Here is a 14,357-nt window from a genome sequence, read left to right as displayed (position 1 = left end):
CCAGAATTCAAAAAGGATGTGGAGAAGCTTGAGAGAGTCCAGAGGAGAGCCACGCACGTGATCAGAGGTCAAGATAACCTCTGAGTTATCAATATTTCATTGATTCCCCATTATACCCTATGGCCAGATCTCTGAGGCAGCTCTGAATCTTCGGAGCCACTTCAGCCAGATCGAAGTGGGAACCCGATCCGGAGCTCTGGATTGGATCCCTGGCATCCAAAGGACTTGGATCTGAGCCGGATTGAATAGCTGCCTACTCGCACAGGCCTAATGTGCATGCTTACAAAAGATGCATATTAGAAGCCAATGGGTGACATCTTGACCCTATAGAAGCCAATGGCAATTTCCATTGCCTTGGACAGGATCAGAATTTCATCTTGTACAATTATAAGTGAATTGTGATGCACCATATACAATGGTAGCAGTAGGTGTCACAGGAGAACAGGCCACATGTGTGACAGAAAGCCTTGTCTTATTATATAGCCTGCCTCTTGGAGTTTAGCTTTGGCAGCCTTGAGAATAACACTGGCCTTTGCTATGTTTCTATTAGATAAGCCTTTCTTCTCCTTTGCCCTAGTGTTCTCCAGGCCAGTTTTAATCTGAGGCCAGCTGAAGCAACTGCACTGGTTTCAGTAGAAGTTTCTTAGATTAACCAGTCCAGGATTTGGCCCTTGATACATGGCTTTCCTGTTGCTCTGGTTTTCAGCTCACTTTGGCGAGATATTTTCATTCTCCCCCTCCCCGCCTGCTGCTTTGGTTGCGGTAAAACAGGAACCCGACCGTGTCTTAGTACCAGCTGAGCTTTCCAAGCCACTGTGAGCAAGGGAGGTTGAACGCTGGTCACATTGAGCTTGCCCCTCCCTATTAAAGATCACTTCAGGAAATGCTGATAAAAGAGGGTTTCATCTCCCTCCAATTAATTCACTGCCTCTCAAGGGAGTTGGAGCAGTCTCATTGAATAAAGCACTAAGTGCTGTTCAAAAGGGCATGACCCTTAGTCTCATGAATCATCAAGCTTGGTGGGAAAAAACACAAGGCTGTCACACACCCTGTGCTTTACTGTAAACAGAAGCAATAGCCTGTATTCAGTCAGAGCACTAGATTGACCCCGTACAGATATGCTGATTATAGGAGGCTGAGTAATAGATCTTCTATTCAACAAAACGGTCTTCCTCTTCCAATAAAAGAGATCTTCCTTTTATTGAAGAAGAATGCTTTCTAATGTGTTGTTGAGGACAAGTTGTCTTTTTTGTGCGTCCTTGCAATAAAATGCTGATTTATCTGTTAGCCACGGTTTGGGAGACTGGCAAGGCACTGATTTCGGTCCCGCACTTATAAATACCATCAGGAATCTTGCAATCAAATGACGTTACGTGGGCCGTTGGGTGGGGCACAACCAATTCCATTTGGCATGAAAGGCAAACAAAACTAGATTGGGCCCCTTTCTCAAAATATTTTGCAGACAGGTCTTTATCTGAAGAATGGAGTTAAATAAATAAGACAAAGCCTTCTCCGTGGAAATGCTCATCTTTTTGCATTAAGCCATTTCCCAATCCCAGGCATTTTGCTGGTCAGTCCTGTTTTCACAATCTCAGTCCTATGTCACATGAAAAACCTAGGAAGCTTTGCGACGTTGCTAAAAAACGCCATAGCACTCTGTGTTCTTCCTTTCCCTTTCCTTCTCGCACAAATACCCTAGATGGTTTGGAGGTGAGGTCATGGCTTATTTAAACAGGGTGGTATGACTGACTGAACTGCCATTGTCTTCTTCAGAGATGCCAGCTTACATGGAAATTGTAAAGATTGGGTCAGAAAGATCTAAATTGGTACCACTATACTCTGTCACCTTGTGATGGATACAGCAGGGGCACAGAGGACTGTTCTTTATGCCCCTGTCTGTGCTTATGTGATCTGGTGAAAAACCTCTCTCTGTTTTTTCTTCTCTAAAATGGGAATTATTATTTCCCAATCTCAGAAAGAGAGTTGGAGGTACTGAGATTTACTTAACAGCTGTCTGCTAAATGATCGAAGATCTTTTGAGAAATGATGCAAGGCCACGGCAGGAGATAATAATTACAGTAACCAGAAGTCTTCTGTTAACCTCTTGACTAGGTACTGGGGGGGAGGTGGGGGAGGTTGTGAAACCCAAAGAGGAAAAAAATTGGCAGAAAGGAAGAGTCCAGAAATAGCCCCCAGGAAGATACCAAAACAAAAAAAACAAAAATGAGGAAAGAGCGGGGAGCGTCATTTTTGCAAGAAAAGAGGAACTGATTTTGTCTCAACTCTGCCTAGGAAAACCTACTTGCCCATGGAGACAGCATATTCATTAGAGAGCCTTCTGTAAACCAACGCCTTAAAACAAAGAGGCAAAAATGTGGATCGTAGTCAACGGGTGAAATCCTGGACCTATTGAAGTCAATGGCAACATTCCCACTGGTTTCAGTGGAGCCAGTTTTTCCCCTTAAAGAGATTAATATCCTGATGTCTCAGATATCATAAGTTCCATTATAACATGATCTTATTGTGCAAGTGTAGCTGGAGTCATATTCATTGTCATCTACCCTGTAAACACACAGATGTTTAACCTGAGTACAATTTATCTTGGTGGCAATCTCTGTAAAACTCCTTTGGAAAAGAGGTGTCGGTGTCCCCGCCCCGTGCTCAATTCTAGATTTCTAGGCCATGCCTGACTGATGTGGAAGATAGCCGAGGGAATTATTCATATCGAGATTATATAACTCTGCATGTTACAGGAAGGTTTCAAATAAGTGATGCAAAGAGAATATAGATCATTCAATTTTTTTTTTTCATTTTTCATTAAAGTTTTTTTGGCTCTGATAGAAGCTGACAGAACTTCAAACTCTCAGCCCTCTCTCAAAATCAGGCCTTTTTAGTCTATTTGTGGGAGTTTAAAGGGTAGGGAAGAATAGTCACCTAGATTTTAAAGAACTGGGGCCTCAGGTTTTTGCAACTCTGGGAAAAGAAATTGAGAGGGATAGCCAACTGCAGGAAAAGGCTGTATAACTCCAACAGTCATTGGGAATGGAAGCCTAATGCAGTACAGGCTCAGGATAGCCAAAGATCATGGCTGAATTTTGCAAGAGGTCCGAGCTGGATCCAGAGTCAAGTTTCATAAAAAATACCAAACTCTTCAGCATCTTCTCATTGCAGGAACCCTGACCTTTGGCTGCATTCAGACCAACATAGGCAGACAAGGTGCTTTGGGTTTAGGCCAACATCAAATTTCACAATGTACGCACATCTCCAGCTTGGTATTACCTGGTTGTTCATCGAAAGTGCAGTCACCATGGCCTATCCAATTCTTGGTCTTTTCTGCCAAGAATAACAAGAACAACAAGGCAATGATTATTTTTTTGTGAAGTGGACACCTGGGCACCATCTGATGCTGGCCTGAAACTCCCAACCTATTTCATGTAAAATATATCTCTGCTGGTAAAGGCTTTTGGACTTCACTGGCCCAGCCAAGATTCAAATCAGCTTCTCAAGGGATGAAAGAGCTCCGGTCTGAATACACCTGAGCCAATGAATCTCTAAGCATACAGAATAGCAGGGGTAGTCTGTTTTTGAGAGTGAATTTAGACAAAGGTAAGGATTGCTTAAATCAGAAATTGTTCACTTAGGAAGCTGTTTCTTTGTATTCAGGTTGGTTGATTACTTTTTGTTGAAAGTGAGCACATTGCTTTTGGTATGAAAAATGCTTGGTTCTGTTCAGATTTGCCTGTATGCAACAGTTGCATCACTTTATCTATAGCAATATAGCTAAAGTGGTACACACGCATGCCTGTACAGGTGTCCTTGCCCTGATATAGGGATAAAGGCGTCCACACCAGAATATATTATTCCGTCAGCTCTCCGTTAGAATTGACTAGAACATCTTAGTCAACTCTAATAGAGATCTAATACGAGGAACCTTTTAACCCACCAGCTCTTTCCCATCTTTTTCATATCGCAGGCACCCAGTAATATTATGTGAAAGTCATAGATGACATCACACTTAACCTTATGATGAGTGAACCAACTTTTAGATGCTATGGCTTCAGGGGGAGATGCAGATACACCATCTGGTCCCTTAACAAAAAATGTCTCCAAGGAAAAGCTGCTCTGCTTTCCGCCCTCTTTAACAATCAAAAGGCCCACATACTTCTCAGGTAAGAAGGAATGAATAAGCTTTATGGTAGGGTTTAATGTAAAAAGTACTATGCAGGTGAAACACTCGGGTCACCAGTGAGCGTGGTTTTTTTCTAGCATCACAGTCAAATAATTCTACTCAAGTCAGTGAAGCTCCCCCAGCACAAATATGGAGGACAAGAAGATCTAATCATGAAATAAATGGTGGCGTCTTACTGCTTGAGGCATAAAAGGAAATCTTTTTCTTCTCTCCTTGTTAGACATTGCTTGAAAAAAGAAAGTGCATGCTCTTTGACCAGGAGGCTCCTCAGAACTAAGCAGAAAAAGACAATGCGGTTAGGAGGGAAAGCATTAAAGACGTGTTTGAAAGGTCTTTCCTGCTCAGCGTATGTTCTGCCAGACCGGTGGTTCTTGACCTTTTCGAACTCGAAGCACCCCTCAGAAAACTCCACCTCCGTTTTCACTTGTTTCCCGACTACAGAAAAATACTAGGGCAATTCTTCTGTTGCAAAGATCTCAGAAAGACCACAACAGGGCTGAAAGGGTTTTTTTGACACTGTGGATTCTTATTTGAAATCTCTTGAGTTTATCTTGTGAATCGTGTGTAGGTGTTTGCCCACCTAACAGTGCTAATATCACACAGGTACCCAGATTGAGAATCACAGTGTTAGAGGTTCTTGCTTTGAATATTGCACAGGTTGCCTGATGAACTGTTTAGGGAATTCAGAATTTCAGATGACAACTCTATCTTAACTGGGATGGGATCTCTACTATAGATCCAGCAGGGTTGTGACAGCAGGGGTGGAAGCATAGCCTGGTTCTGGAAGCAGCCTCAGTGTATCACATCCTTTTCTTGTGCCAGAAAAGTTAAAATTTATGTTGACCAGATCCTCCGCCATCTATTAGGCACCTAATAGGATCTACCTACCTATCTATCTACCTATCTAATATAGATAGATATATTATCTATATATATTTTATGATCTGCATATATTACATATATAGATATATAATATCTATATTCATATCTATATAAAAAGGGATTTTAGTGATTGCATCTTAGTTTTCAGGCTAAAATGAGGGTGCGTTACAAAAATAGGTGCCCAAGTCACAAATAACAAACAAACAACAACAAAACAGTGAGGAGGTTAAAAGCTTTGCCAGGTTTGGAGCAGGGTGAAAAACACCCTTCAGCATCTAATAGACTAAGATCTGACTCCCCCGCCCCCAAATCAATAATTCTTAGACATCTAAACACTTGATAATGCCACCAATAAGGTACTTTGCCAGTTGCCATCCAGGTGACATTAGCTGCATTAAAAAAAAATTGCAGGATGAAAAAAAAAATAACCAGAGGACCACTCGACAGCTAAAAAAAATCCAATACAGAGCACCTCTTTCTCCCCCCTGCGTTTCATAATCTTCTCGTGTCTCCACACTGCATTTGACCACTTTAGCTGCTTACAGACATGAATAAAAAATAAATGGTGCTTTACTTTAGGCTCAGTGAGACCTGAGCCCAACGCATGCCGAAAAGAGGCATTGCATTAATTGGACCCAGCCCACCCAGCCTCCATAGATCGAGCGCTTCAGCGGGGCTTCTTGGTGCTTTTATCTAATAGCTGATTGAATCTCTTCACCTCTTCTGGTGAAGTGCTGTTTTGTGGGTTTTTTCCACATCTGTCAGGAGCCTTTGTTGCACACGCGTGTGCTCTTTTATTGTACTTTGCATGCAAGATCTTGCATTGTAAACATGCCTTTGAGCAGCAGGGATTGCAGCAGGTGATGCATAGTCTGAGACTCTGTGCCAGTCGCAGGTGGTTGAACCAGTGGCATACCCCACTTCTTCATTAGTTCCTTGAAACGTCTGACTCTGGTACAGGTATGTAGGTAGTGGAGACATCGCCACCTGTGCCAAGGTTTGTCAGCCCCTGGCGGTAAGGATTCAGCCGCTGGAACATCCATTTTTTCACTGTCTGGTATTTTCTTCAGCCTCTCATTCCACATCTGTAATTGTGTCTCTTCAGGTGTGGGATGGAGAGGTTGGGTGCTGGCGAGGAAGGTCCCGCATGACTTCAGACGTTGATGTGCTGCGGGATGGTCATACAGCGAGTGTCTCACATCTTCCGCTTGTCTCAGTCGTTCTCTCCTGCTGACCACTGCTCTTCTGAGGTTAGGCCAAGCGATGCCAGCCAGCAGGCACACACCATTTGGGCTGGTAGGCTTCAGACAGCCAGTGATGCATCGGCAACCATCATTCAGGATGGGGCCGAGGCACTTAGCATGTACAGGGTGTGCATACTCGGCAGAGGAGAAGCTGAGTTAGTTCAAAATAGCAACTAACTAATGCAGACTAGTTAGTGCAGCAGGCATTTGACGAAGTAGATCCTAGGAGTCTGTTTCAGCATCCTTAAACTTCCTAACTTTAACCCTCCCAGCTTCAACCTTTATTTAGCAAAAAAATCTAAGGATTCCTTTGAGAGGGTGGAAAAGATGCATGCAGCTCATTCACTTTCTCTTCTGGACAAGACAGCCAGCTTCATCCATCTCCTACAGCTGAGAATCCTTAGTTTATGGGTCTGCAGAAAGCAGTCTAACAATAAGCCCTTAGCCACAAATAAGGCACCCAGGGAATTGTCCCTTCAGTTAACAAATCTTAGAGTGGGTCCAAGACTTAAAAGATGCTATGCAATAAGGATTCATCTCCTGTGTCACTTGGCTGACAGGCGATCAGTACCTTTAATACTATGGAACTCCACACACAGTAATGATCTTGAGTAGCTCAGGGACACAGAGGAAAACCCATTGAGAAAAAAAAAAGTCAAAGCCTACTGCACATGTGAGCCAGGTCTGATGGCAGGAGGATGTGAAATTCAAAATCCTACGTGTAAGGATTTTCTTCTTGGCAGGCTTCTTGCCTCCATACTTCTCCAGCAAACACAAGAACCCCACCTCTCCCTGCCCACTCGAACAATAGCTACAAAATACCCATAATTAATAAGGAGCAATTCATGGAGATCTGCCCTGGGCATGAAACTTTCCCTGAGCTATAGAAGGGCCCTGAAATCCCACAAAATGAACTATCCGTGAGGCATACAACCGTCTCCTCCCCTCCACAGCACAAATACACTTCTGAGCTGTGTCCTGCATTCATAGTCATAGACTGTAGAGTCGGAAGGGACCACAAAGTATTATCATGTCTAACCCCCTGCCCCCGCTGGGAAAGAGGACCCAAGTCAGATGACTCCAGCCAGGTGACTATCAAGCCTCCTCTTGAAGACCTCCAAGTTAGGTGACAGCACCACTTCTCTTGGCAGCCCGTTCCAGATTCTAACCACCCTTACTGTAAAAAATGTCTTCCTGATGTCTAACCTGAATCTACTCTCCACGAGTTTGCACCCATTATTCCTAGTTACTCCTATGGGTACTCTGATAAATAGCGCATCTCCAATTCCCTGTTGTCCTCCCTTCATAAACTTATAGGTGGCTACAAGGTCTCCCTTCAAACGTCTCTTGTGACGGCTGAAGGGATCCAGATCCTTCAACCTCCCCTCGTAGGGTCTTGCACAGAGACCACTAATCATATGAGTGGCCTCCTCTGGACCCTCTCCAGATTCTCTGCGTCCCTCTTGAAGTGCGGCGCCCAAAACTGGACACAGTACTCCAGCGGTGGCCTGACCAATGCCGCATACAGGGGGAGCATCACCTCCCTCAATCTGTTGATTATGCATCTGCTAATCTACGACAAGGTGCAATTGGCCTTGCTGCTGGCCTTGTTACACTGCCGGCTCATGTTCATCTTGGAGTCAATTATGACTCCAAGATCCCTCTCAGCTGCTGAGCTGCTGAGGAGGTCTTCCCCCAACCTATAGGTGTGCTGGGGATTCGTCCTCCCTAGGGGGAGTACCTTACATTTGTCTTTGTTGAACTGCATCCTATTTCATTCTGCCCACTGATCAATCTGTCCAGGTCAGCCTGTATCTGCTCCCTGCCCTCCGGTGTGTTAACTTTGCCCCATAACTTGGTATCATCTGCGAACTTGGAGAGGGTGCTCTCCACATCCATGTCCAAATCACTGATGAATATATTAAACAGCACCGGTCCAAGGACTGAACCCTGCGGGACCCCACTGCTCACCTCATTCCAGGCTGAAAACAACCTGTCCGCCACCACTCTCTGGGTGCGTCCCTTGGCCGCCCACCTGACTGTGTAGGTGTCCACTCCACAGCCTGCTAGCTTCCTTAAGAGAATAGGATGCGAAACTGTCTCAAAGGCCTTCTTAAAATCCAGGTAGATGACATCTGCCTCAGCTGCCATGTCAAGGCAGTGTGTGACCTGGTTGTAAAAAGGCTGTAAGGTTTGTCAGGCTGGATCTACTTGTGACTAACCCGTGCTGGTTTCAATTTCAATTTAGTGCTACTTCCTTGTATCAAAGCACTTGAGAAGGGTCAAGCTAAAGCCCAGGATTTGAGCAATCTTGGACATTGCAGAAATTCAGCCCGGGTTCACGATCTGAACTAGGAAAGCTATTCTCATGGAGGTTACCAACAGTGCTCAGAGATGGCTCTAGGTGGTTCACCCCCAGACTGTGGTCATTAGTGGTGAATAGCAGATATTGTGTTTTTTTTATTTGCAGCTTCCACATGCTTAGAAATCAGAAAGGACAAGTTCAGGTGCACATTTGAAAAGGAACCACCAATAATCATGGGTAGTAAAATAAGCAGAGGCAGTAAACAGCTTTCCCCTTTTCATTCTTTTCTCCTTTCCTTAGATAACTTCAGAATAATTACCCCCTTCATTGTGCCATCCTTACAGCTTCTGGGTGCACTTGATATGGGTCATTACTGAGAGTCCTTAATATTCTCAAGTGGAGGAAATAGTCAACCCAGAAGAGCACACAAACACCAGCAGACTCTCCCTATACCTGAAGAAGGGTGTTTGTGCCTGAAAACTTGCACAGAACATTTTTCCCAACTATTTACTTGGCCTAGTAAAAGACATCACATTTTGCCCAAATAACTTTGTCTGCCTCAATCCAAGAGATGCATTTTTGTATACCCTTTTGCAGATAACTATACTTCAGAGCTTATGGTACAAGATTGCAAGCGAGATGTAAAAAAAAAAAATTTAAAAAAAATTAAATGTGTATCTGAATACTTAAATGTAGCATTAGCATGGATTAGGTAGGTCTAGTCTGAAAACATGGCATCTAATTAACCCATCCAGGTCACATAGTGAGACAAACACTTGGACACAAAAAATAGACATTGCCTTGCCCAAGTTCTTCTATGAGCATCCAAATGAGGACATCTGTATTTGAAAACTAGTCTCAGTCCCTTTTTTTCCAAGCTATCTCATAATGCAAGGCAAGATTGAGGTTTTTATGCCTATGTTTGTGAAGGGTCACAAATTCATTCCAGTCCTCTTCTCAGATAATTTAGACTATTCATTCATTTTTATGCTTTACCACCTCCAGACTAGCTCACTGGCCTTATTTATGGTTTTATTGCAGTTGCAATTACTGTTTTAATCTCATAGTCTCTTAGGCTCAGGCCCTCAGCCGGCATAAATCAGGACAGCTCCATTAAAGTCAATGGAGTTACATGGATTTACACTGACATAACATCTCGCCATCAGTCTTTAGATTTATTGGAGAACATGTAGAACCCTTTGGAGGACAGATGCTTAGACTATTACCCCTCCATCCTTATGCTCCCACTGAAGTCCATCTCAGCATCCCTATTGACAGCATCTGGGCCAGTCGGGAGAATCATCATACACTTTTGCATTTAGCATCTCGCCTAGCGAAGCAAGCAATTGGCTTTGGAGACTGTGATGGCACTCAGGTTCTGCATGTAGTCTCTATGGTAAGGTAACTGGTCAATAGTGGTGCATAATGTGGCTGAAAGAGCATTGTCTCCTGTGTGTGCTATAGAATGGTTCACCCATAATAAGAATGGTTCTCATGAGGACAAGGCTGACCTGCATGGTAACAGCACCTAGAAAATCTTAGCTGATATTAGGGTAGTAATTTAAAACCTCCGACTGAGATCAAGGCTTCATTCTATTAAGATACGGACAGCTTCTATCGGACAGTTTGAGATCTACAGATGAACACTGCTAGGAAAGCCTCATGTCAACAATGACAACTGTATAACGTTTAACCAACTGAACACCAGCCACAACCACCAGCACCAGAGAGTAGCATAATAGTAGGCATAGGCACAGGAGGTGGCTCCTGTCCCAATGAGTATACAGTCTACATCAGTGAAAGATGGGGGGAAGAAATCATTATCAGCCTCCTTTTGCAGATGGGAGGCAAGGCTCCAAGAACCATGAATAACGGGCACAAGCTGGCAGAGGGTAGATTCAGACTGGACACCAGGAGGCGCGACTTCACGGTCAGGGTGGCTAGGATCTGGAACCAACTTCCAAGAGAAGTGGTGCTGGCCCCTACCCTGGGGGGCTTTAAGAGGAGGCTTGATGTACACCTTGCTGGGGTCGTTTGACCCCAGTACTCTTTCCTGCCATGGCGGGGGGTCGGACTAGATGATCTGCTCAGGTCCCTTCCGACCCTAGAAACTATGAAACTATTAAACCTTGCCCAGATCGCAGAGGGAAGCTGTAGGAGAGGCAGGGACCAACCCCATATTTTTTGAGGCCTGGTTCAACCCTCTCAACTATAAGTTTGTCATACCTAGTAGAGGCAAAAAACCTAGCTATCTGTCTCCTGTTTGCTGAAACTGTATGTTGGCCCTGTCCGTTCCTCCAGAAATCAGACTGCAGCCCTCGAAAACGAGGCAGATCTCATTAGCGTTGTTCTGAAAATCATTATCATCCTCTGCAAATTCATTAGATTCTGAGCCTTAGGATCTCAGAAAAAGTAACAGAAGCCTGACAAGGCCTGACCTGATTAGTTACCAAGCTGAAGCAAGCTGAACATTTCTCATTCCCACCCACGTACCCACTACCACTGTCGTCCTCACAATTAAATCTGTACCGTTCCATTTCCCGGCTGCCTGGCTCTGGAAAAGAGACCCCAGGACCGTCATGTCCTGCATGCTTGGCAAAATTTGAGAGGCTGTAAAACAGACACACAAACATCTGCTTCCAAATGCGATTAGTCTGAGTGGAGCCACTGGCAAAAGAGTGGCTTAGTCTGTCCTCCCTACCCAAGCCAAAAACGCCTACAGACTTCGTAGTTTTGCATTTCTGATAGGGGTGACTTACTGCTAGGCATTTTACAGCCCCGTCTTGCTAATATCTATGATCCTGCAGCAATAACAAATGTATCCATGCAGTCCCCCTCTATCCCCACCCCCAGGGATATAATAATTGCAACCAGAGAAATTTGGGTTGGATATTAGATGTAGGTGGTTCGGCACTGAAACACATTCCCTGGAGGGGCTGCGAGATAGTCATCGCTGGAAGATCTAAAGCTTGGGTTTGGCAAACCTTTGCCTGGGCTGGTTTGGGCAGGGAGGATCCTGCCTTCGGTAGGAGCTTGGTGACCTCCTTGAGGTACCTTCCAGCTCCGTTCTTATCCCCATGTGCAGATAAGGACCTGGGGCACAGAGGTGAAGTAAAATTGCCCAAGGAGTCTGTAGCAATGCCGTTCTCCTGAATTTCAGCCCTGTGCTTTAACTGCAACCAAGTCCCGTCTCCGTTTCATGCTGGGCCCTGGCTGAGCACCATACTTAGAACAGACCATCAAAGATGTCTTTGCACATTTTTCTGGTACACGTCCATCCTATGCTAGTGGTGTTATTACACCCAAGTATCTGCCCTCAGAAGAATCTCCAATGCCTCCTCTATCTGGAAACTGTGCAATGTGATGCCACTTAATCTGTATAGCACAAAGTCTTCGCCATTCCCAGCTTCCCCGCGGTGGCGGTGGCATGACTTTATTAGACAAGTTGTCTTCAGGCTGGCTGAAATCTCCCCAATTCCAATTCTTGCAGTTGCTTCCAATACTTCTGAAGGGAGGCTGGTGGATGAAGCCAGGTGTAAAGGGAATAAAGGAAATGAGAAGACAGCCACTGAAGCAGATGAGCCAGAAGAGAGGAAGCCGGAGCCTCAGGGGCCGGGGCCATTCTTTTACATTGGTGGTGCTAATGGAGCAGGGTTGTAAGTAGTTCTTCTCCTATGGTACACCAGCTACAATCCTCTCACCTCCTGTTTAGGACAAGCTGTAGAGCCTCCCACCCTCATCTCTGCCTCAAGCCTCTGTTTCAGCTGTCACTTAAAGGTATTTAGTCTGAATTTAGGCATTCCCAGTGACGAAGTTCTTCCTGGACGTCCTGTAATACTGCTTTCACTGCTAAGGAAATAGTCATTTATTCTTTTCTGGCTCTGCCTGGCTTTAACTTCCAGCCTCCAAATCCTGTTGTGTTGTTCAGAAATCACTCAGAGCCAAGCAGAGTTGGTGCCCCGCAGCAACCCTAGTTTTAACCCATCAGCACTGTATAACATGAGCTCCTGCACAACATGGCTGGTATCATCTGGCTCTTGTGAAAGCCTCTGAAAAGTATAGTTCCCCCCACTTATTATCTGTTTTTTCCTGCTAACTTCAAGAGCCATCTGTTGTTATCATTGGTCTGTTCTGTAGGTGGGTACTGGCAAACTGTAGCCAAACCATTGCTCAACATTGTCTTTAATAAACTTCAGCATCCCTATTTATTTATGGTGCCTAGGGAACCAGGCCCTGTTATTTTAGATGATCTACAAACACACAGACCATAACCGACTGAACTTTTTAAATCTTTGCCTTGAAGGCATTTTTTCCCTCAGCCGTCACATCATTCCTGTAACCTGTTTTCTGAAACCTTTTTCACCTACCAAGATCTGCTTTGACACATGAACCTAAGAACCTTAGATGCAAACTCCGGTGGGGTGGGGGATGAATCAGGCTTCATATTTACTGATTTTCCCCCTAACTACCCAGACACCAGCTCCCTCTACAGGTTTCCCTCGCTTTATGCTGTAGGTGCGTTCCTGGAAAACGGTGTATAACTCGAATTCACATACCGGGAACCCACTTTACAATGTAACAAATAGGGATACGTTCCAAGATCTCCACTGTACTGACGTGGCGTAGCGCTGCTCCCGGGGCAGCTGCAGCTCCAGAAGCACAGGCACCCGCCACCTTGAGCGGTGGCTGCGGACACTGCTGCCAGGCGCCTTCATGGCTTACAGCTCCCAGGGTGCCGTGCTGATGGGCCCGGGCACCGCCACCCACCAAATATTTTTTTCCTCCTCCTCCTATGGCATCAATGCACTGCACAAAGCAGCTGATTGTCAGCTTCCACCCCACCGATCGCATAAGTGAATTTACCTCGCATAGAATGAATTTTTGGTATAAAAAGGGTCATCGCATAAGAGCGAATTCGCACATACACAACCCTCATAAAGCAGGGGAAACCTGTTATTTACACCCACATGTCTGTCCGTCCCGTGACAACTTCATCCCCTCTTTTTGAGGTCTTTGATAGGTTTCTGGCCAAGCCTGGCACTGTGCAAAGCAATACAGGATCCCGTGAGGACCACTTCCATCCCAACTACAATAACCCTGTTTGATATATCAGCCTTCATTAAAGAGGCTGTTACTTCCCAGGAACCGTGGTACCACCCCACTTGCTAAGTGTGAAGTGACAGTCCCACCAGCATACACTCTAATTAGCTAGAGAGGAGGGAGAGAAATTGTTTCCCTCCTCCTCTCTTCACCTCGGGGCTCCTAGGTGTTGTTGAGTCAGCCCTCCAAGAGACCCTTGGGGAATTTAAGGCCCCCGAGCTAATTAAGTCTTCATTAACAGCAGAAGCTGCTTTGCTGTTTTGTTTTCCTTGTAGGGTGAGCATCTACTGCAGAAGCAAGGGCTGGCAGCGTATCTATGACAACAAGAGGGAGGATTACAAACTGAAGTGGTGCGAGACTAAGTGTCGGGAGACCTATTACAACTTCAAAGAAGGTAAAGAGGTCGAAGTGGGCTGTAAGGGAAGTGGTGACTCAGAGAGGCCATAAGGAGAAGAACCGTTCTCTGGCTGGGCAGCGGTGCCTGGGCATCCTTGCAGGAGGACGGAGGGGGGAAAGACACACAGAGGTGAACTCAGACGAGGGTAAGCTGGTTTAAATTGGCAAGACGAGAAGATGCCACTGTATTGGCTCAGCTAGCAAGATGAAGCAGGTTGTGTACATGGAGAGAGACAGAGGC

The 14,357-nt window shown here is 45.1% G+C and overlaps 1 protein-coding gene across 4 annotated transcripts in view; it reads left to right on the top strand.

The window, feature by feature from the left end:
- Positions 1 to 14,357, top strand: part of TTLL10 (tubulin tyrosine ligase like 10) — a 153,113-nt gene that overhangs the window by 116,478 nt on the left and 22,278 nt on the right. For all 4 annotated transcript variants that reach the window (XM_019541597.1, XM_019541596.1, XM_019541599.1 and 1 more), the window contains exons 6-7: positions 12,111 to 12,276; positions 13,996 to 14,114. In XM_019541597.1, the coding sequence (XP_019397142.1) occupies positions 12,111 to 12,276; positions 13,996 to 14,114 (285 nt within the window). The remainder of the gene's footprint in view (positions 1 to 12,110; positions 12,277 to 13,995; positions 14,115 to 14,357) is intronic.

This window comes from Crocodylus porosus, unplaced genomic scaffold (assembly GCF_001723895.1).
Source record: "Crocodylus porosus isolate Cpor-Errol unplaced genomic scaffold, CroPor_comp1, whole genome shotgun sequence".
NCBI lineage: Eukaryota > Metazoa > Chordata > Crocodylia > Crocodylidae > Crocodylus > Crocodylus porosus.
Note: the sequence above shows the minus strand (reverse complement) of the source record. Positions and strands in the feature narration are given on the sequence as shown.